This window comes from Pantherophis guttatus, chromosome 1 (assembly GCF_059756535.1).
Source record: "Pantherophis guttatus breed Tessera chromosome 1, ASM5975653v1, whole genome shotgun sequence".
Lineage (NCBI taxonomy): Eukaryota > Metazoa > Chordata > Lepidosauria > Squamata > Colubridae > Pantherophis > Pantherophis guttatus.
In genome coordinates, this window is record NC_142063.1 from 304,356,566 (window position 1) to 304,378,552 (window position 21,987).

Sequence of the window (21,987 nt, forward strand, 5' to 3'; positions counted from 1 at the left end):
TGGCCTCCTTCGCACAAAGATGGAGCGCCAACAATTATCTGCTTGTACTTTAAGGACATGAGAATGTGTCCCTAACAGGCTTAGAGGGGAGATGGAGAGCATCGCCGCACCGCTAGGCAACCCCCAACTTTTCTCCTCGACACAACAATGCCTAAAGGTTGTCTTTGGTTTCCCCCGGACAGCGCCTCAGAGGCCTGGCATCCCAGAAATCACCCGGCGGCCCTTTGGGAGACGGAGGGGTCAAGCGACCAAGCTGAAAAAAAGGTGTGCGGCTTCGGGGATGGGCGGGTGCCTTAAAAATGGACCCTTCTAATCTGTTCTAAGGTCGGAAACGCTCAGGTCAGGCTGTGGCGGGGCGAAGCAAGCCTGGTGCTGCCCGTTCATTTACTGCGATACGACCGGACCGGAGGGGTGGGTGGGGGGGGTGGGTGGGCCAAGCCTTCTTCGTGGGATGGGTGAGGGAGGCAGAAAAGCCAGATTTGGTAGCATCTTTCGACTAAGGGTGGCGAGGAGATGCTGCTTGCAGAAAAGAGTAATAAATCCAACTTCGACGCATTGTCTTTTGTCGGTGTATTTGAAACGCTTCCGACCTCTACTTTGTTGTTATAGGGGTGCCGGTCACTTTTTGAGCCCCCCTGTCCACTGAAGTCCAAGTCAAACCCACACAGATGCTGTTGAAAAAGTACTCGCAATTCGGCAGACCTCGTTCAGATCTCAGGACCTGGAATCCCCCCCTCCCCCGCTTTCCTTTACATGAAATAAAAGATTTTTTTAAAAAATCTGAATTTTGGAAGAGGTCAGAACCGAGCCGGGGCCAAAGAGCTATATGGTTCCTATGGCCCTGACTGAAGGATCCACAACACCAGGGCGATTCCTGAAGCCGTTGCTGAGAGAGTAGGAATGCCGCCTGGAGACTGACTTTCTCAGAAGCTTCTTGTAACTGGCAAGGTGTGTATGAACACACACACACACACACAGCCACACACGCGCATCCTTCAGATAAGCCTACTGAAACATTAAGGTACCGACCGAGGCAGGTGTCCTCTTTCCCCCAGGGCCCCTGTATTGTTCATCCTTTTGCCCTGGGCGAAACAGAAAGTTTGCTCCGACTTCCCAACCTTTGGCTAAACACTTCGGTGGACAACCCTCTGCTTTTCATAACTCGACAAAATCTCCCTGTTCTGCGCTAAATGGAAACCTGATCCCGGGACAGGGGCAAGAGGGCTGGGTGAGAAGATCTCAAGCGCCACCCGCCTCTTCCCAACCCGCCGCCCGACTAGTTTGTGAACAGAAGTGTTAAAGTACATCAGTAAAACTTAAGGGCTGTTTTCCTTGGGAATATGAACCCCTGTTGACAGGTTGGTGGAAGAGTGATGGACGCCTAATCCAGTCAGCAGGATCTTCCAGTCCAATAGCTCTTCCAACTGGACTTATTCATCTGCCACTTGGCATTTATTTCAGAGAAGCTGCTCGGTGAAAAGATCCCAGCCAGTTTGGGTTCCGGCTAAGGGCCCCCACCTCCCCCTTCTCCATTCTCTCTCTCTCCCTCTCCCTCTCCCTCTCCCTCTCTCTCCTCATAATTATGATGATTATGTATCTTTCAAATAGGCCAAGTCACGCGAGGTTTCCCCATTTTAATTGTACAAAACTGTCCCCACTTCTTCCCTCCCCCTTCTGCCTTCCCTATTGATGACTGCAAGGAGTTTGGACTGCTGGTCGGTCTCACCACCCCCTTCTCCTCTTCCCTGTCGCCCTTCTAGATCTGCATCGGAATGCAGAGCAAAGTTGTTGTTTTTTTTTCTCTCTCTCTCCAAGTTTTGAATTCCTTCATGATTTTTTTTTTTCTACTTCTAGAAAGGCGGCTTAGGATAATTATTTCAGCTTTATTGAGGGCAGATTAGGAGAAGTCTGGATGCTGCGTTTCAATACGCGTTCTACATGCCTGGACAATGTCCCTATTGTTTGCTACTGTGTGTGAACCCATTCAAAATATACACTTTTTAACACCAACCAAAGTCCTGTCTAAATATACACAGTAAGGATGGAAAGACATCCATGACCCGTACAAATCTCTGTAAATCACACTTCCATCGCCGCCGAAACGAAACAAAGGAGTTACCAGCTCAAGATGCCGATTAAAATCGCCTTAAAAGCAACGCACCTAAGGATAAATGGAGGCGGACGGCAACCACAGAAGGCCGGCTTAGCTGTTGGGAATGTCAAGAGTTCAGCAATTTAGTTTCACCTATATATATATATACATATACATATACATATACATATACATATACATCATCTACATCTACATCTACATCTACATCTACATCTACATCTACATCTATATATATATATATATATATATATATATATATATATATTCGCGCGGTCACACACGCAAATACAACATGCACAGATAAATATGAAGATTAAAAATATATATTTTAGGAAGCATTTTACTGCTCTTCTGTTTTGTTTTGTTTTTTTAAACGATAGTGGGAACTAAAGGGAACTCGAAATCTAAAGTAATAGTTGGGATGCGCGGTTGATCAGGTATAAAATGCCTAGACAACATCCAGCGAGTTTACAAAACAGCTAAGAAGGGAGTGCGAGAGAGCAGAGCCAGAAAAGGATGCAAAATAAGCTGCAGGGAAATCAAAGCTAGACTTCGAAGACGCCATCCAGCAATCACCCCCTCTGCCCCTTAGCTTTTCACGAAGAGTATTTCTTGCCCTTCAGAGATACGGCTGTTCCCAAATTGAAGCTGACCCAAACCGTACAGAGGCTCGGCGCTTCTGGAGGCCCATCGGGGCAGGTTGGCCCTTCAGTCAAGTTCTGCCCCGTGAACAGGGAGGGAGGGAGGGAAGGGGCTTCGCCCACGAATCCCGCCCGGTTCGACCCCCAGGAATCGGGGCCTTTCCTCCTCACCGATTTTGCTCCGGCATTTCCAAGCCAGGTTTGCCCGGGAGAAGCGCTTTCAGCTCCGAGAGCCCAAAAGCCCAGACTTGGGATAAAGTTTCTCTTGGAAGTTACCTCTGCAAATCCCAGCGGAGGGGAGGGGGAGCAAAGAAGGGGAAGAAAAGATAGGAAGCTCCCGCTCTTCGCTCTCGAGCCTCGCAACCCCCACCCCACCCCCCCATACCTCCCCCCCACCACCCCAGCTTGGGTTGCTCCCGGCGGGGTCAGCGGCCTGAGGATGGGCCTAATGATCTCATCTAGCTTTTCTTCCCCGGCGCTATTAGTGCTCAGATAGGCAGAATGAAGGGCAACTACGTGCAAATCATGTGTAAATCGTTTCCCTTCGGAGTCCTTTTATCCCCACTTGGCCCCGATCGTCTCCTTCTCCTCCCCCCCCCCAACTTTCCTTCCTTTTCCCTCTCTTCCCAAAGAGGGGAAGGGGCTCCCTTAAAAGCCACGGTCAGCTTCGGAGCCTAATCCTGGATCTCATTTCAGAGAAGTAGCAGCGCCTGCCCTTGTACATTTTATTGCCTTATTTATTTAGGGAAGTGGGGGAGGCGGCGGGGGGGGGAGACATGCCGGTGGAAAGGGGGAGACGCCTCGAGAGAAGTGGAAGTGCTCAGATTAGGACTTGCCAAGATTAACACACCAATGCGCCCAAGCTTTCCTCTCTTCGCCTTCCTCTTCCTCCTCCTCCTCCTCCTCCTCGGTCCCTCCCTCTGCTTTCCGACTCCCCTCCTCCCCGCCTTTGGGCGCAGCGGTAAGAGCCCTTTCTCTTACGTAGTCCCCGATGATTGGCAAGGCTGACAGTGATTGGCAGGGCGCTGCTATGGCGACGCCAAACGACACCCGCCAGGCCAATAGAAAAGCGAAACAAAATGCTTCGGCGCTGCACTCACGGTGGATTTAGGAGAGATATTATGAGGCTGTTGTCATTAGGGCGATCGCGGCCGAATCACTGAATCTGTTTTCGCCGCGGCGGCGGCGGCAGCCGCTCTAGCTCTGGAGGTGTGTGCGTGTGCGTGTGTAGTGCGTGGGTCTGTGGGTGTCTAAGCGAGCAAGCCGGCGCGCAGATGCCCGTCTGTAGGTGGGTGAGGGTGTGCGAGTGTCCTGCGTGCGTGTGAAAGGTGGTGGGTGGGAGTGAGTGTGTGTGTGTGTGTGCGCGCGGGGGGAGTGTGAGTAGACGTGTGTGTGCATGTCTGGGTTCGGATGAGGGTCTCTATGCGGGTGTGGATGCGCGTGGGGTGCGTGAGCCCCCTTTCCCTCCCCTCTTCCTCCTCTTTTTCATTCCCTTCGTCTGCCTCTTGCCTTCCTTTCTCTTCGCCTTGATCCCGATTCCTTCCTCGCGTCCTCCTCTCCTTCCTTCCTTCCTTCCCCCTCTGCCTCGCCCGGTCTCCGTCTTTCGAGCCCCTCCCCCGTCCGCCAGGCTGGGTCCCATGGTGTTCCGATCCCCTTTAGAGCTTTATCCCACCCATTTCTTTCTGCCAAACTTCCCCAGCGACCCGCACCACCACCACCGCTCGCTTCTTCTGGCCACTGGCGGCAGCAGCAGCAGCAGCTCCGGAGCTGGAGGCGGCGGCGGTGGCAGCGGCGGCGCCGCCACCGGGTGCAGCGCCGGAGCGGCCGGTGGCGGTGGCGGCGGCGGGGGAGGAGGAGGAGGCGCCTCGCGGGGAGCCCCGGAAGAGCCGTCCATGTTCCAGCTGCCTACGCTCAACTTCTCCCCGGAGCAAGTGGCCAGTGTCTGCGAGACGCTGGAGGAGACGGGGGACATCGAGAGGCTGGGCCGGTTCTTGTGGTCCTTGCCGGTAGCGCCCGGAGCATGCGAAGCCATCAACAAGCACGAGTCCATCCTGCGGGCCCGAGCGGTGGTGGCCTTCCACACGGGCAACTTCCGAGACCTTTACCACATCCTGGAGAACCACAAGTTCACCAAGGAGTCTCACGGCAAGCTACAGGCCATGTGGCTGGAGGCGCACTACCAGGAAGCCGAGAAGCTGCGCGGACGCCCCTTGGGGCCGGTCGACAAGTACCGCGTCCGCAAGAAGTTTCCCCTGCCGCGAACCATCTGGGACGGCGAGCAGAAGACCCACTGCTTCAAGGAACGGACTCGCAGCCTCCTGCGGGAATGGTACCTCCAGGACCCCTACCCCAACCCCAGCAAGAAAAGGGAACTGGCCCAGGCCACCGGCCTGACGCCCACGCAGGTCGGCAACTGGTTCAAGAACCGGCGGCAGAGAGACCGGGCGGCGGCCGCCAAGAACAGGTCAGTGGGGCGGCCCGAGCTCTCTGGGGGGGCTGGAGGGGGGCAGGGAGAACGCGTACCCCGACACCCTCGCGCACACCCCTCCCACCCCTCCTCCCCCGTTGTTTCGGGCCGGAGAAGGTCCCCCGGGAAAGCCTCCCTTCGGCCCTTAAGGAAAGTGGCGAGTTCCCGAGAGGTCGCAGAAGAGATCCCAGCGTTCCCCCCCACCTCTCGGGGGAGAAGGCCGGTTGCTTATTCAAGTCCGAAACCGGCGCTGTGCAACCAGGCTCTTTGGGCGTCTTGACCGGGAGATCTTCTTCGGCCGCTTTCTCACCGGCCGGGGCTGGCGGTCCAAGGCCAGGTTCAGTTTAGGCCCAAAGGGGTTTCGACTGGGAATAGATTCCAAAGTTTGGGGGTCTTCCCTCAGCCTGATCTCCCCCTGCTTTCAATTCCAATCCCACTGCTCCCCCCAAAAATAGACCCGCGTCTTCTGGATATGTGTGTGTGTGTGTGAGAGAGAGAGAGAGAGAGCGTGTCTTCTTGCCTACCGGTGGGTGCGTAATTCTCGCCATCAGTTTTAACTAGGGACGGCAGAGTCCTATCAAAGCCGAGGGCTGGAGGGAAGCTCAGTTGGCGCGATACAAAAGAAAAGGCCGCTCTTTGCATTTCATTTGGATTTTCCTTGCCCGTGTTGGAGGCGCATTTCTCTCTTTTGTCGCGGGGTTTGGCAAACGGCCATTGCGAGAAACAGCTAAACAACAGCTACCTCCAAGCTGCCTGCAGCAGGAAAGCGCCTGCCTTTATTGAGCTGGGTCTAGGACTTTTCCCCTTCTCTCCTTGCCGGGGCCCGTTTTCCGCGCTGCGGTGGGGCTCTGGGAGCCAGTTCTCCGGATCCTCAGCCTCTTACTTCTGAGTAGACACAGAAAGACGTCCCCTTCCCGGAGGGAGAGCTTCTGAAAGGAAAAACAGGGCCGTCGCTCTTCTTTTGTTCTCATTAATGCCGTCAAAAACAAGCACGAGAGGGAGCAGAGATGAAAAGTAGGGGTGCACCAATAAGAATAAGAATAAAAAATAAATACAATTAAAAAGGAAAGCCTCTAAAATAGTTTTCAAAGTTGTTTTTCTTCCCCACATATAGGCAGGTTGTTTTGGGTCCAGATAGCTTGTCTGCAGCTTGTTTGTGAGTGTGTAAATAAATATATAGGGCGGTTTTGTAGACACTTGGATGTTAGAATTTTATTATATATGATTCGAGAGTTGGGAGGGTTTTTTTTTTTTTTGGGTTGGTTATTGATTAAGGAGGCTTAAATTATTTTAACACGGCATTCAAAAAGGTGTAAACTGCATGAAATAATGTAGGGAGAGAAAATCCTTCCTTTAAAAAAAAAAACACGTTGGTTTTTTCTAATTCCGTGTTTTGTTTATATTGTTAAACTTCGTTCCAAATTCTGAGGCAGAGAAATAAGGAAAGTGAAATACTGCCGTAAAACTATTTTTCAGTTACCTCTGGGAGAGAAGGCATCTAACCCCACACCACATGAGAGTTGTAAATGTTTGGGTTGACTGGTCGAGATTAATGTAAAAGACAGGTAACGGGGAAGAGGAAAAAAAAAATAAAGTAATCGAATAATAACAATAACAGAAACAGCAGCAGCAGTAATAAACGCAGAAGTAAATATACTGGAAATGACGAGGCGATCTATTTTTTTAAAAAAACAGTTGACTGCCGGGTGAGAAAAGAAGAATTAAAAAGATCCCCAGATCCTTCTTAAAAAGGATTTGAAGGTTCAACATGGACGTTTTTATTTTCATTGTTTGATTTGTCGGTCATCTCCCACTTTAATAAATTAGATACAACCTCGCGGTCTCTCTCGGGAAGGGTGCAATGCATATTCCCTATCCCACCTACTCCCCATCCCAAATCTTCAGGGGCCCAATGCAGTTTGCCCCGAGTCGGAGGGTAAAGGGGTCGAGTCGAGAATCCTCTGCCAGTTTCCGGATAGTTTTTGATGAGTCGGACTCCCCCTCTTCCTCGCCGGCTTTGGCCAAGCAGCTGCAGCCGAGTTTCCTTTGTCTGGCGATGCGAGGCTTCCGAACACGGGTGGAAGCAATTCAACCGTCCCTCTCAAAACCTCTCCGAAAATAAACCGGGAGGAGCGGCGGGAGTTTCTTCTCTCCCGGGTGTGTAGAGACTGAAAGCGCCCAGCACTCCGCAGATGTTCACTCCCCTTCCTCCCCCCCACCCCACAGCCAGGCCCCTCACTTTGTTTGGCTGTTTGTTTACATTGCGCCCATTACAGTTTTTCCTTCTGGGTGGCGTTCCAGGGAAGCCCCTGGGGGGGGGGAGAGGGGGAGAGGGAGCTTCTCCCCTACTACCCACCATCCGTCCTTCTGTGAGTCTCTCGTTCGTGGTTCGAAACCCCGCTGGGGGAAAGGCTGCGTGCGAAGAGCAGGAACTTTAAGGAGCGAGGTTCTCAAAAAGCAGCAGGCCCAGCCTCTCCCCTTCTGCCCGAGCGGCGGAGACCCAGACGCCAAATAAACCAGCCTAGCGGGGAATGACTGGCAGAGGGATGTGCCTGGGGACGTGTCAATGAGATGCCAATGCAAATTCCCTGTCCCCGCGAGTGTATGTATGTATGTTTGTATGTTTGTATGTGTGTGTGTGTGTGTGCGCGCGCGCTACTCCCACTTTACACACAGAGGAGAGGTTGAAGTCAATGGCGAGGGAATCTTGGCTTGCATTTTTTTCTTCTTCTTCTCTCCTCCGATCTGAACCCTTTGGGAGAGGGAGAGGGCAGGCGTGGGGGGAAGGGGAGCGGGAGAGACCAACCCCCGGCTCGAAACCGAAGTGGCAAGGCCGACAGACGGCGGCTCAGGTTGTTGCGAACTAAGGTCGCAGAGGAGAGGGAGGAAGTCTGACCGGAAAAGGAAGGGAAGGAGGGGCGGAGGAGAGAGGCAGAGCAGAGGCGAGGGTTCGGGCTAAGGTGCCTGTTTGTGGGGCGGGGGTGGGTGGGAGAAACGGCGGCTGGAGAGAAGGCTTGGGCCGGCCTCGGATCCCAGCTTCTCTGCCTTGGGATTGCACTGGTTCCGAGATGCGCTGCGCCTTTGCGCGGCCCGGGAGCCAGCCTGAAGGACGCCTCCTCCTCCTCCTCTCTCTCGGCCCCTTTCTCTATGGCTCTGCTTCTGAGCGAAGGTTTGTCCTGTTGGTTTGTCTCCCCGCCTCCTGTAGGCTCCAGCACCAGGCGATCGGACAGAGCGGCATGCGGTCGTTGTCAGAACCGGGCTGTCCGACTCACAGTTCGGCGGAGTCTCCGTCCACGGCGGCCAGCCCCACGACCAGCGTCTCCAGTTTGACAGAAAGAGCCGAGACGGGGACGTCCATCCTCTCGGTAACCTCCAGCGACTCAGAATGTGATGTATGATAATGGAAAGGAACAAAAGCTAAGAAAACAATAATAATAATAATTAAAACAAAAACTAGCAAAAGGCAAAGTAAGCCCCCCGTCCCATCCCGAGCAAGCGCGCACCCAACGCCCTCGACGAACTGCCCCAGCTCCCCGAGAAAAAAAAAAGGCACCTCCGAACAATCCTTAGAACCGAAAAAAGAGAAAAACAGATACTTAAACGAATTTAAAAATAAATAAAACCAAACCTTACTTAACAAACAGAAGAAATAAAACAAACAATCCATTCCGTAAAGGAACAAAACAAAATTAACGTTGTGAATTTCTGATGCTGCAGCTGGGAAATAATAATTATGATAATACTGTGCTATTATGAATATTATTACTGGAAAAGGGAAAAGAAAAAAGAAAGAAAGAAAGAAAGAAAGAAAGAAAGAAAGAAAGAAAGAAAGAAAGAAAGAAAGAAAGGTGACATTTGTATTCTTTGTAGGACAAAAGCACATTTGAGCGCTTTTCTTTTTAATTTTTATAAATTTTATTTTAATGTTTGTGCTTTCCCATGGACTGCATTTCACCCATTTTGCATGATAATGATTCAGTTTGCATCTGGGGGAAAATATAATATTCTCTATACTAAATGAACACAATAATAATAAAGACTAGGGTGCGGGAAAGGAAAACACGGATCAAATTTGTACAAAAAGAGAGAGAAAAGCTTTTAGAAAAATTTAAAGGAACTCTTTGAAGAGGGAAATAACCAATGTTTATCACTTTTTGTTGGGTTTTAATCAGCCTTTATCTCTGCTGATCTTTTTTTTCCCAAATCCAAGTGATGGTTTAAAGTAGATGCAATTGGTTTGTCCTTCTTCTTCCTCCTCTCTCCTCCTCCTCCGTCGTGGTTTTTTTTTTAATTATTATTTTATTTTTAAAATTGTTCTTCTTTTTGTTCAACAGACAATCATTTTCTTCCTAAGCACCTTTTTTTCTACACTTCTGTCACTGCCTGTGTGGGTACTGGTTATAAATGTGGAAAAAGAATAGTTATGACTGTAACAGATTTTTATTTTTATTTCAAAATTTTATATGAATTATGTATATCTTAATGATGAGGTCATTTTTTCCCAGTTTGTAATATATGTGTAGAAAATACTTGTATATGATACTTGCTCTTCTCTTCTTGTGTCCCCTGTCTTGCCCTCGCCCTTCCCCCTCCTTTCTCTTTCCTTCAAAAAAAAAAAAAGACAGAAAAGAAACAACATTTTCCCTGACTTGGGTTTCTTGCACAAACGTAGCTGTCAAGAGGTGACAGGCTAGGTTTTCAAAAGGGACCTCAGTGATAGAAGAAACGAGGCTTCGGGTTCCACTGTAGTTTTCTTATGCAAAAAGCATTTTGAGTATTTAAATAGCAGCTGTTGGGGTCTCTTCTTAAATTCACGTAGGATGCTTATGCCACTTGTTTCCTTTACTGCGTGTCTATCTCTATGTACAAACTTTCTTAAAAAAAAATCAAATACAGTATTCCATTTTTTTCTTATCTATTTAGTGATGTTGGTGTGTTTTCTGTATTGCTGGTAAATGTCTCCTGCTCTTCTTTCTCCTCCTCCTACAGAGAGACTGGGCTTCATGTTAAAAAGGTACATATTCCTGCCCGCTTGTTTCAGTCAAGAGGTTCCTAACCAGCGATAGGGCTCCCGGCTCCAGAAGCCACTTGAATAGCATCATTTGGGGGTCAGCCCACCAGGCCCCTTGCCCCATAACCTTACATGGGTCTACTAAAAAGTAAGAGCAATAAACTCCATTGGCCAAATGAGGCTGACTCCCAGGAGAAGCAGAAAGAGTTGCAGCCCCAATTGTCAAATCCAAAGGTTTGCTCTAGTCTAGGGCTCTGTAGGATTCCTACGGGTCACAAAGTCTGGGGGGGGAGGGGGAGAGGGTAGTTTGCAAAAAGTTTCTATGCACTCAAAGTCGGTTCTCTGGAACTGAACTCCATTCACTGACTTCCGGATAAGAGTTCATTAAGGATCCGGCTTGAAAAAAAACCCTCCAATATAAATGACTTGTGAGCCCTTGGCACATATGGATATGCTTTTAAAACATACTTTGGGGCCAGGGGAGTTGGGGCGACAGTTAGGTTTAGCTAGGTCTGGCCAAATGAGGGAGGGGTGGATCTGGGAGGTCTCAAAACCTTGTTCTGAGCTCCTAGGGGCGAATGGCGGACCTCAAACTCCCAACTTCTGCCGAGTGCTCCTGGCCACTTTTCCCTCCAGGGACAAGTTTACCCCTTCAAATTGCTAGGAACAGATAGAAGGGCCTAGTTTAGAGCAACAAGTGGGACAAGGAAGCGTGTTCCGGCACTTTACCCAATCCCGGGGAATGCCATCTGCCCTGGGAAGTCTTTTGCAAGCTACAATCCTTGGACAAAGAGGATCTCCTGATGCATCCTCCTTGTGATTGGCCTTGCCTGGCTATTCCTCCAAAGAAGGTCGGGGGTGGTGGTGGTGGTCCCTCAAGTGGTACTGGCGCTTACCTCGCCTGCCTTGGGGGAAAAGGGGAGGTTATGGCTGCAAAGTCAACCTTTGCAGCATGGGGCTCTAAAGTAATGTCCTTGTTAGGAAGAGGCACCTAGATTGGGGCTGCTGAGCATATTGGGGGCAGGAAGGGCCCTATCACTGCCATGGCGATCTCCCTCTTCGAAGGCATGGTAACGCATTGGGGGTCTGGATCCCTCTTTAGACCACACCCTGCCCTTTCAAGCCCTCAGAGTGGACCGGGCTGTATCCTCAGATATAGCCTCTCCTTCGCTCCTCCAGATCGTGTAGACTGCTGCTTTCCCATAAGATTCCTCTTCCTTCCTTCCTTCCTTCCTTCCTTCCTTCCTTCCTTCCTTCCTTCCTTCCTTCCTTCCTTCCTTCCTTCCTTCCTTCCTTCCTTCCTTCCCTAGTCCTTCCTACCCTCGGTCCAAATTATGCTTTTCGGTGGTGTTGTGCTTTGCTTAGGGGAATTCCAAATAAGATGGGTGGGCTTTTTTGTTTTGTTTTTCTCGGTCTGCAGCTTTAAAAGCAAACACGGCAACGATACAAGCCTCCCAAAAGCAAACTAACGAACTCCTTCCTTAATCAGTTTACGGCTCCTCCCCCCAGTCCTCAGGAGCTGCTTAATGCGCTGAAAAGGCCCTTTCTTTGCCCGGACGAAGAGGGGTCCTGCGTCACCTTCGGCGCATTCAAAACTTTCAGCTTGGCCCGGGGCTGGTTAGTCAAGCGTGAATTAAGAAGAGGTGAATTCTAAACGTGTTTTTACTTGAAAATACAATTTTGAAACGTTGATTGGGATTAAGGAACTAACGTGCCTGGAATGTTTCTTGACCATTTCGAAAAACGCGTTTGGGATTTCCGAAATATTTCCCTCTTGTGGCCTGATGTTAGGGGGGGCGGGAGGGAGAGATTGGGAAGAGATCTTTGATTTGGGAGGCCCGGTGTTCTTAACCAGAACCGGAATTGGGAGTAGCGCAGACGTAATATTTTAAGGAAAAATGAGGGAACGTTGCTGCTTAGCCCGGACAAAGCCCTAGTTTGCTTGAGAGTCAGTCCCACTGGATTTACGTCTAGCAAAACCTGTGGGTGGTGCTGGGGTCTGTTTGGGCTGAAGCCCCACTGATTTCAGGAGAAACCACCCAGGCGCGCGAGATCTTCCCTTTTTCCTTGAAGCGCCAGGTGGGAGTTTGAAGCTTGTGACTTGATCTGAATCGTTCCCACTGCTTTCCCCCCCCTCTTTTTTTCCCCCCCGGTATAACGGCTCCTCACCGAGAAAACGGGAGTAGAGGCGAGAGAGAGAGAGAAATCCGCTGACTTTGCCTGCCTCCTGGGCTTGTTGAGAGATTGTGCTTCCGGATTTAGGGCGTAGCAGAGATAAAGCTGGAGGTTTCAAAAGTAAAGAGAGGAAAATGCAGGAGAGTTGAGATGACTTAGCTGGAATGGCGGAGCCGCGGCAGCAATGAGACTCTGCAGGAGGAAAGGACTTACTCTCTCGATGACTTAATGACTTAAAAAGATCAAACTCCCCCCCCCCCTCAGCCCTCACTGATAGAAATAAAAGGCGGCCTTTCCCTACATAGCTCCTTAAAAATACCCTCCCCAGTTAAGAAATGGTGAGAAATATTTGTAGCTCGGGTGGTAGATGTGGATGATAGTTTGTATTCCGAGCAAGCTCGGAGAACAAACCACGACCAACATACCCTCCTTTGAATCCTGCTTCGTTGTAAAATGGGTTTAGGCCGGTTCCTGCGAGAACCTGATTTGTTTAAACCCTTTCCTTCTCTCGGGTTGCCTGGGATTGAGTGGCTGGCAATTGGTCTCAAACTCATAACCAGGGATGCAACTTCCTGATACTGACACTCTATGGGAAAAAAAGAGGGATCTGCTCTTGTGGCTCAGGAGGGTCGCTCGGCCCCTGTCCAAGCGGTCGGCTTTGAACATTGGTGGGAGGCGATAGTAAAGGAAAACAGCCATTTGGCCTCTCGGCGAGCCTCTCCCCACTTGAACGGAGAAAAAGCACCGCACGGAATCCGGAGGAAAAGGCAGGCGTGTTTGTCCCAGTTCTAGACTGTAATGAAGAGGATTTACTCCCAAGTAATGCGAGAGAGACCAAAAACCCAGCTCAAGTGTATAAGAAGTGCTTTCCATTGAGTTTAAACAACCCAGTTCGCAAGCGCTCCGAAGTGTGGCCTTTAACAATATTCACTTCGAGGTCACTAAATCGGCTGTTAGCCTCTCACCTGCCTGGAAATGGAGAAATAAAGGAATATCTGACCCATTGCGCCAGATCCTCTTGTTCTTGCTCTGAGTCGAAAGGAGGGAAAAAGGCTAGATCAGTAGCGGCAGGAATCGGGCGGACGTTTTCCCAATCGGTGTGAAACGTGCTTGCCTAGTTTCTTACAAATCTTAGGCATTTGTGTGTGTGCGGGGGGGGGGCAGAAACTCCTCCCCACGTAGAAGAAGCTCCTTGGCGCTCCCTTGACCTCCCATGTAGCCAGCAAAGAGCAGGTGAAATTGGAGGATTTCCTTAGCAGGACTAGAGATTCTACCTGGGCCAGTTTCTCCGTCCCCGGAGGTTTATCAAAGAACGCTCCTTGTTCGTTTTATCAAGTTCCCCCTGATTTCTTGGGAGTAGATTGCAGAATAGTAGGCGATGTTGTCCCCCCCATTTTTTTTAATTCTGCGTGTGCATTTTTGCAAAATTAAGCAATTTGGGATTATTTTGAGTCAAATGAGTCCTTCTATGATCCCAAGGAATGGCAGGAAAAGCCATCCAAAATCACAGCCTTTCTTCTATTGCTTCCGGAGAAGACTTGTTGTCCAACCTCAACAGTGTGGTGTATTCAGGAAAACTCTCTTTAATTCAAGAGAGGCTTCTTACGCGGTAGAAACGGCAGGGCTCGCGAATTTCTGGCCTCGGAGATATCAGCGCTGACTGATCCCCCCGTTAAAGTTGGCAGAAGTGAAATCAACGCCTATATTTAAGAATTTTCCTCCTCTGGGGTGAAAGGGAAGTGGGTAGAGGAGAGGTTAGGACGGCGAGTACATTTTGAGAACAAAATCACTCAAATACTTAAGTTGGATGCTCCGGTCTGGGTGCCCCAGTCTTCGGTGATAGCCAAGGACTTTAAAACCCAAATCGTAAGCTGAGCGCCATGAGATAAAGCCTTCGTGGCTCTAGAACCTGGAACCCTTAAAAATAACCAGGCAGAATGCAGAATGATGGGAGGAGGATTCCTGACTGTTGCTTTCTCAGTTATTTGGGGGGCCCTGGTGGCTCTATAATGTTTGTGCTTTGGAATCCTGAGAATTTTTTTTTTGCAGAATCCCCCGATCTTTTTTTACATGGAAGCAAGACTCAATTATTTCCAAGGGTCTTAACTTTTAAAATAAGGGCAGCCCCAGGCCTGATTCAGCGAGATAAGAGAGACCATGTTGGGATCCAAGTGGTTTATTCCGGTTAAATTCCCTTTGGAGCGCCGGGCTTTGTTTCGTTTTGTTTTTTCCACTAGCGATTTTTCGTCACGGGCCGCCCTCGTGGGGCTACAAAGCCAGTTTTCACAGCGCTGGGCTGGCCGGTGACGCTATAAATCGCCATCGAGGAAATGCCCTTTGTGATTCCGCCCTTTCTTTGGCTGGCAGGGCGGGCCCGCAAATTTGGAGCTCTTACTTTCGAGTAATACCGCCAAGGATGCTTTGTAAAGAACTGGAGGCTTTTAAGGCCGGATCCTCTACAGCGCGCCTCAGCCTTTAAATCAACGTTCCTCTCCTCCTCCTTCCAGTACACACACACACACACACACACACACACACACACACACACACACACACACACAAATCACCGCAGCAGGCAGATGAACGAACTTGTTGTAGCATTTGCATTAGAAACCTAAATAGCTGATTGAGGTGTAAATCTATGAAAATCTGCATTTAAGCCTTCTCTCCCGCTCTCTTCCTACCTCTCCTCGGCTCCCTACCAAAAGCCATCTGCCCTGGGAAGATAGGGCCTATCGAAGATGGCCAAACTAAGCGGGGAGGGGGAGCTTACGGCCTCTTTCCCCCCCCCACCCCACCCCCTTGCTTTGGCCGATCGTTATCGACAAGCCCCTTCTCCTGTATTAGTTTATTATCCAAGGCAAGCTGGACTGTTGATTAAGATGAAATGACTCGGAAGCTAAAGTGCGTTTGATCAATAGGCAGGAGGAAAGCCGCAGGACCTCCGAGAAGACCAGATGGCAGGGCAGAGCGGCTCGTCAGGCGGGGGCGGCGAAGAGGCACCGGGGAGCTAGGAGGCAGGAGAAGGACCACAGAGCAGCCTCCTGCAGTTGGCTGCCCTCTAAGGGCTTGGGAGCACAACTCCCAGCAATCCTAGGTAGCATGGATGTTGTAGTCCTAAAAAAAGCTGTAGGCCCCGAGCTGGGAACCGAGACCAAGGTCCAAGTTTGGGGGCGGCCTATAGGAAGGAAAAAAGAGAGGCGACAATCCGCGGGAAGGAAGAGGACCTTCTGTATCCAAGGCTCTTTTTTAAAAAAAACTCTACTGAAGGCAGCGCAGCCCCCTCGATTTTGGTCCTTCAAAATTACATCCGGTTAGAGATCATTCTCGGCCCTCTTTCGTTCAGTGAAAGCTGGCTCTGAGCTTAGAGGAGTCCTGCAAATATTTCCCAGCGCCAAGATTGCATCTAGATGAAGCAGACAGAACTATTCGGATCGCTTTTCCAGCTTTTTCAATTCCCCGGGCAAAAAGAAATTGATTCGGAGTCTTGCATCATCCCCTTGGTCTTGAAATCTTGCGGTGTCAGCTCCTCCGCTATACCCGCCTTGAAATGCTCGGTTTTGGGAACAACTTGGTTTCTGAAGATTGAGTGGGAACGCCGCGGGCCACGGATTCTGAACGGTTAGTCCCAGTTGTCTTTAGAGGGTTATTCCAATGGGTGAATACAAGGAAAGACCTTCTTGGGAACCTTTCTTGAGATTTAATTCCCAGTCCAAACGACCATTTAAGGACTGTGTGACCGAGGGCATCTGTTGCACTTTATGTGAAGTTTTATCCTATATTATCGATGGTGGCTAAGGGCGAAAACAATAACATTCCCAAATACCTCTAAAGAGGGAAATAAGGCTAATACGAGGGAATGATTTCCAGAGTCTGGACTGACTTTTTTCCTTCCTTTCTGACCCGAAGTTTTTGCACCCATGTTCAGAGAAATGCCATTTCTCTCATTTGAGGGGAGCAAGATCCTTTTCCGAGAGGGCCGATTCTCACTTTGTTAGCCAGCACCTAAACTCGTTCATAAGACCTTCTCCGAAATTTTCTCTTCTGAAAGTACAGATCCAGTTGCTTGTAGTTGCGTGCTTGCCTGGCCTTGTGCTGTCCAGGTAATCTGTAGTAAGGTCCTTTGTCCGGCCCATGAAGAAATCGCCTGGAAGCCCCCACCCCCACCCCACCCCCACCCTCCAATCTTATATTTTCCTCCAGCGATGCTGGCGTCTCTTTGTGTGCCTCTTTCCGTCCTCCCCCCTTGCCTATTGAGAGAGAGTGCGGGTGGGAGGGTAGCTCTTCCTAGTCAGGATCGGTTTTGGAGCCTTTTCAAGATGCCTCCGCTTGATCACTGACAACGGGCTCTTGCGAAGGAGACGCCTGGGTCTCGCCTGCTTGGCCCCCCTGTTTCCTCTCCAGCCATCAGTGAAAAGAAATGGGGACGCCGGTACCCTGGCATGGCTCTCTTCGGTTAGCTGAGCACAACTTTCTCTATTCGTGCTCATTCATGCAGCTCCTTATCGAGCGCTATGCTGGGCTGGGCTGGGCTGGGCTGCCCTGGATTCAGCCCACCGCGCCTGTGGGGAAATATAGCTGGAGAGGACCTACACAATTCCATAATCTTTTCCTCCACATATGGATCCTGCCCACCACCCAGGAAATCCGCATCACCCCACACATTTCCCTCTCTCCACAGCGTTAGATTCTGCCAACCCCCCCCCCCTTTACGTAGCACAGTAATTACAGGATCGCCATTGTTGTACACACATTCATCACACACACTCTCTGGGCGTCTTATGCATCCAAGCAACCCCAATACATACCCCAATACAGGTATATGCAAGGAAACGGTCGAAGCAACCCATCTATAATATACCTCAGAACTTTTGGTCACTTCTCCCTCCTGGCCCTCTTTATTTTGTAGAGTGATGAATTAAGAAGTAGTTAGTGACATGTACTAACGGAGCGTAAGAATGTAAGGGCCCCCTTTCTCTGGAGATTTAGGAGCCCAAAGGGGAAGGGAACGCAAGGGAGTCTAACAGAAATGGCGAGTGGTTACATTGAAGGCAGTCAGTCTCAGAAACCTAAAGGCCAGGCGATTTAGCCCTGAGTAGGCAGCAGCGGAGGAGTTGAAGCAAACAGATAGCAGAGTTCAAGTTCTGCCTGGAAAGGGAGGTGGACAAGGGAAAATGGAAAGCTCTTTCCATTCAGGCTATTGTCCTGGTTCTGGACCTTTCCTCGGTGATGGCTTAATGCACCACTTAGTCTGCAAGGATGGTTTTAAAAAGTCAAGATGGCAGCCAAGTGGTGCATATAAAAAACCAGACAAAGCTTTGATTACATCTTCAGGGCTGCCATCTTGACTTTATTTTTACCCTACTCTGCAGATACTTGAAGCCTGAGTGAGAAGACTGCTGCCCTCAGTTTATTTATTTATTTATTTATTTATTGGTTCGATTTATATGCCGCCCTTATCCGGAGACTCAGGGCGGCTTACAATGCGTTAAGCAATAGCCTTCATACTTTTGTATATACCTGCTTAGTAGGGCTCCCCCCCCCACAAAGCGGTGTTCTTTTTTATACAAAGTCAATTTATTGCCCCCACAAACCAGGTCCTCATTTTATCTCGAAAGGATGGAAGGCTGAGTCAACCTTGAGCCTGGTGAGATTTAAACTTGCAGTAATTGCAGGCAGCTGGTGTTACTTAACAGTGATTTAGTCTGCTGCACCACCAAGGCTCTTTAAGTTGGCTTATCCAGAGGGTGACCCTTATTCTACATCCTTTTGCTGCTACCAAACTGAAGAGAACCCTAAATCCTAAATCTTCTTCCTGCAGCAACACTCTTGAGCAGCAAGAACTAGGCACTACCCATTTAAAGCAAAAGCTGTCTACCTTTCCTTGTGTCAGTACAAAACAATACCATTATAAAATGGGTTGTCTGCCTTGCCCAGCCTATCTCTCCTCCTACTGCTTGTTAAATCTGTGCTGTTCAGATCTGTGGGGTTGTGGGCATTGATTGACCTCCTCTACTTTCTCTACATCGCTAACCAAGAGGAAAACATCCGCCAACAGAAGCAGGGCAGCCCAAATATATCGAGGCTGGGATTCATTCTGCAGTATCACAATTTGGGGGCTCTGCCTGCTGTGAATTTTCCAAGCTGATTGCTCTGCCTGCTTCTCCCACAACAACAGTGACACTTCAAAGTTCAAGATAGTGAAATGGGAAGGTGGCCTTTGATCATAATGGTGCTTCTATCAATGTTTGTTTCTTGTAAATAAGGTGAGGTTGCCCAGTAGCTATTCATTTCCAGTAATCCAATACTCAATTTATTGTAATATATATATATATATTTTACAATAAATTGAGTATTGGATTACTGGAAATGAATAGCTACTGGGCAGCCTCACCTTATTTACAAGAGGAAGACAATTAATTGCAAGGAAATTGGCAAATAATCAATGCGAATCCTCATTATTTTCAGAGCTTGTAACAAGGGGAAACAAGGCTACTTATTCTATGCTGATGCCATTTTCAGAGATAAAAGCATTGATTTTGGTTCTCCTCTGCTTGGTTCGAAACCTGGAGAGAAGTTACTTTAAGCATACTGGGCCAGGGAGAAGGCAGGGATATCAGGAATCTGGGAAACAGCAGCAGTGGGAGCTTGACTTGCAATTCCCAATGTAGTAAAATATGCTTGGTTACAACCACAGCCTGCACAATAGTTTTAAAACTAGCTTCATGAGAAATACCAGGCCAGAAATCCTGAGAACTCATAGTTGTGTAGTCCCTCGTCAGGCCTAAAGCCAGCTGGGGGATCTTGGGCCAGTCATTCTCAGCCCTAGGCAGAAGGCAGTGGCAAACCAGTTCTGAAATCCCATCAATAAAACTGCAGGGACTAGTCCAGACAATCACCATGATCATCCTGATTCAAAGGAACACACACACACACACACACACACACACAGAGAGAGAGGGGGGGGAGAGGGAGAGGGAGAGGGAGGGAGGGAGGGAGGGAGAGGGAGAGGGAGAGGGAGAGGGAGAGGGAGAGGGAGAGAGAGAGAGAGAGAGAGAGAGAGAGAGAGAGAGAGAGAGAGAGAGAGTTATGCAACTTGAAGCCATGGCAGGACAATATCAGATTGAAAAAAAATCTATTTTTATTCTAGTGCAGTGTTTCTCAACCTTGGTAGCTTGAAGATGGGTGGACTTCAACTCCCAGAACCCCCCAGCCAGCAGCGCTGGCTGGGGGATTCTGGGAGTTGAAGTCCACCCATCTTCAAGCTTCCAAGGTTGAGAAACACTGTTCTAGTGCATAGAATGGGAACACACCCTTGTTGACATCACCAGCTTGAGATCAGTATTATGTGGCCAAGAGGGGAATCTTTGATTGGTCATGACTTTCCCCCTCTAAAGTAGAGATGGGGAAAGACCCTACTTGTTTTTAGGAAAAGGAGTGCCTCAGATTGATGCCCCTCCGGGTTAGGCTTCATATATAAGGCCACTTACATTTGATCAAGAAAAACTTCCCTTGGAAAGAGTTCCCGGGGCAGTTGGGATGGAAGTCAACCAGAAGATGGAACTGGTATACACTCTGCTCTGGAAGGTGCCTTTTTTCCTGTGGAAGCCCAGCCTTTTGGTCCTACAGAGGGGGCAAAATCATTTGCCTGATTTTAGCAAATGAGGGGGAGGTGCTCATTTGCCAGAATCAGCAAGTTTCTTCTCTATGGTGATTCTGCCCAAGGAAAGAAGCTGCTTATTTTGGAGCATGGGCTTTCATTTCAAAAGCAGGTCCTTGAAAAAATGTCTCACAGGGGCAATCTAAATCAGGGGTCTCCAACCTTGGCAACTTGAAGACTTGTGGACTTCAACTCCCAGAGTTCCTCAGCCATCAAAGCTTTTCATTTCATTCCCCTCTCTTTCGCCTCCCCCCACTAATACTGATACTTCCCAGGGATGGGCAAAGACTATTCCAGCGTGTCCCAGATCACAGTAATCTGTCTGGCCTAGAGAGGGATCCTGGCTGAGGAACTCTGGGAGTTCAAGTCCACAAGTCTTCAAGTTGCCAAGATTGGAGACCCCTGATCTAGATGGCTTCCTGAATCCAGTCCTCCAGGGAAGAACCAGAAAGGGTGTAATTTTAGATCAGTATTTCTCGAACCACAGCAAGTTTAAGTTGAGTGGACGCCAATCCCTGAATTCCCCAAGAGAGTTGGAAGTCCACCCCTCTTCCACTGGCTGAGTTTGAAGAAACATTGACTTAAATATGTGTCACACAACGTTCTTCCATATCCATTTTTCTTTCCAGGGATTGAAGAAAAGGTTTTTAGAGGTCATTTCTTATGAACTGCGAACATAACTGGGGACGAGAAGATACCTGGCTGGGAACCGCACCGGCTCTTGAGTTAAAGAGAGAGAGAGAGAGAGAGAGAGAGAGAGAGAGAGAGAGAGAGAGAGAGAGAGAGAGAGAGAGAGAGTGAGAGTGAGAGAGAGTGAGAGTGAGAGAGAGAGAGAGAGTGAGAGTGAGAGTGAGAGTGAGAATGAGTGAGAGAGTGTGTGTGTGAGAGAGAGAGAGTGAGTGAGAGAGGGAGAGGGAGAGGGAGAGGGAGAGGGAGAGGGAGAGGGAGAGGGAGAGAGAGGGAGAGAGAGCTTTGGGCATCTTTGGGGTTCTTGGACGTGGCTGGCAGAGTGTGCTGCCCTCTAACGGCCTCCCAGAGGATGCGAATTTGAGGTGGGGGAGAGCGATCCCTCGAGAGGGTCAGCAGCCGCTCATTCTATTAGAAGAATAAGGGTGTCCTTTGCTTGTGGACGGTAACCGAACCGAAACGTGCATCAATTCTTAACTCCTGCCCAGATTCCAAGCACCTTTTGAACAGCCAAGTTCTTTTGAAAGTCTGAACTGGGCCATCTGCAGTGGGCGGGGGAGTGAGGGGGGGGGAGTGGGGAGTGGGGGAGAGAGGCAGTGTCCTTTCTTTAGCCTGTGTAATCATCATCATCGTCGTCGCCTCTAAGACTCTCCGGTTTAAGACGTTAATTCTATTAAATAATAATGGAAGAAGGGTCACGAAAGGCAATGATACCGGATCAGAAGCAGGTAAGCTGGACTTTTAATTCGAATCCGAAGGCAGGAGGAGATCACAGCCTCCTTCATATATGATACTTGCAGAGTTCACACCAGCTGGAGCGGGGAAGGAGGGAGGGAGGGAGGGAGGGAGGGAGCGAAAGACTGCAATGCAGATTCATTCATTAAACATGAAAGGTTAGTGCAGGAGAGGCGAATCGTTTAGACGTTTAGGTAGGAGCGGAGCCCGAGCCTTTCTCTCTCTCTCTCCCTCTCCCCCACTTCCAGCCCACCATCCACCGACTGCCTCGCGCGCCGCTTTTCAGTTCGCATTACAAATCGTCTCAGCTGGAGACCCCGTGGAGACGCCTTATAGCCCCCCCTCCTTCCCCCACCCGCCCCATTTATTTCAGATCTTTGTGTTATACCTTTCCTTGTGTAACCAGATTGCTGTGGCTTTGCACAGGGCAACGGCTCCGGTTGCAAGTCACGGTTGTCCACTGTTCATTTCTGCTTTCGTCAATCCTACTTTTTTTTT

General features: G+C 49.5%; 1 protein-coding gene across 1 annotated transcript; it reads left to right on the plus strand.

The window, feature by feature from the left end:
- The first annotated feature begins 3,832 nt into the window (after positions 1–3,832).
- On the plus strand, positions 3,833–10,139 carry SIX3 (SIX homeobox 3). Its single transcript, XM_034427659.3, has 2 exons — positions 3,833–5,218; positions 8,427–10,139. Exons 1-2 carry the CDS (start codon positions 4,392–4,394, stop codon positions 8,617–8,619), a joined length of 1,020 nt encoding a protein of 339 aa, XP_034283550.1. The 5' UTR covers positions 3,833–4,391; the 3' UTR covers positions 8,620–10,139.
- The last annotated feature ends 11,848 nt before the right edge of the window (positions 10,140–21,987 follow it).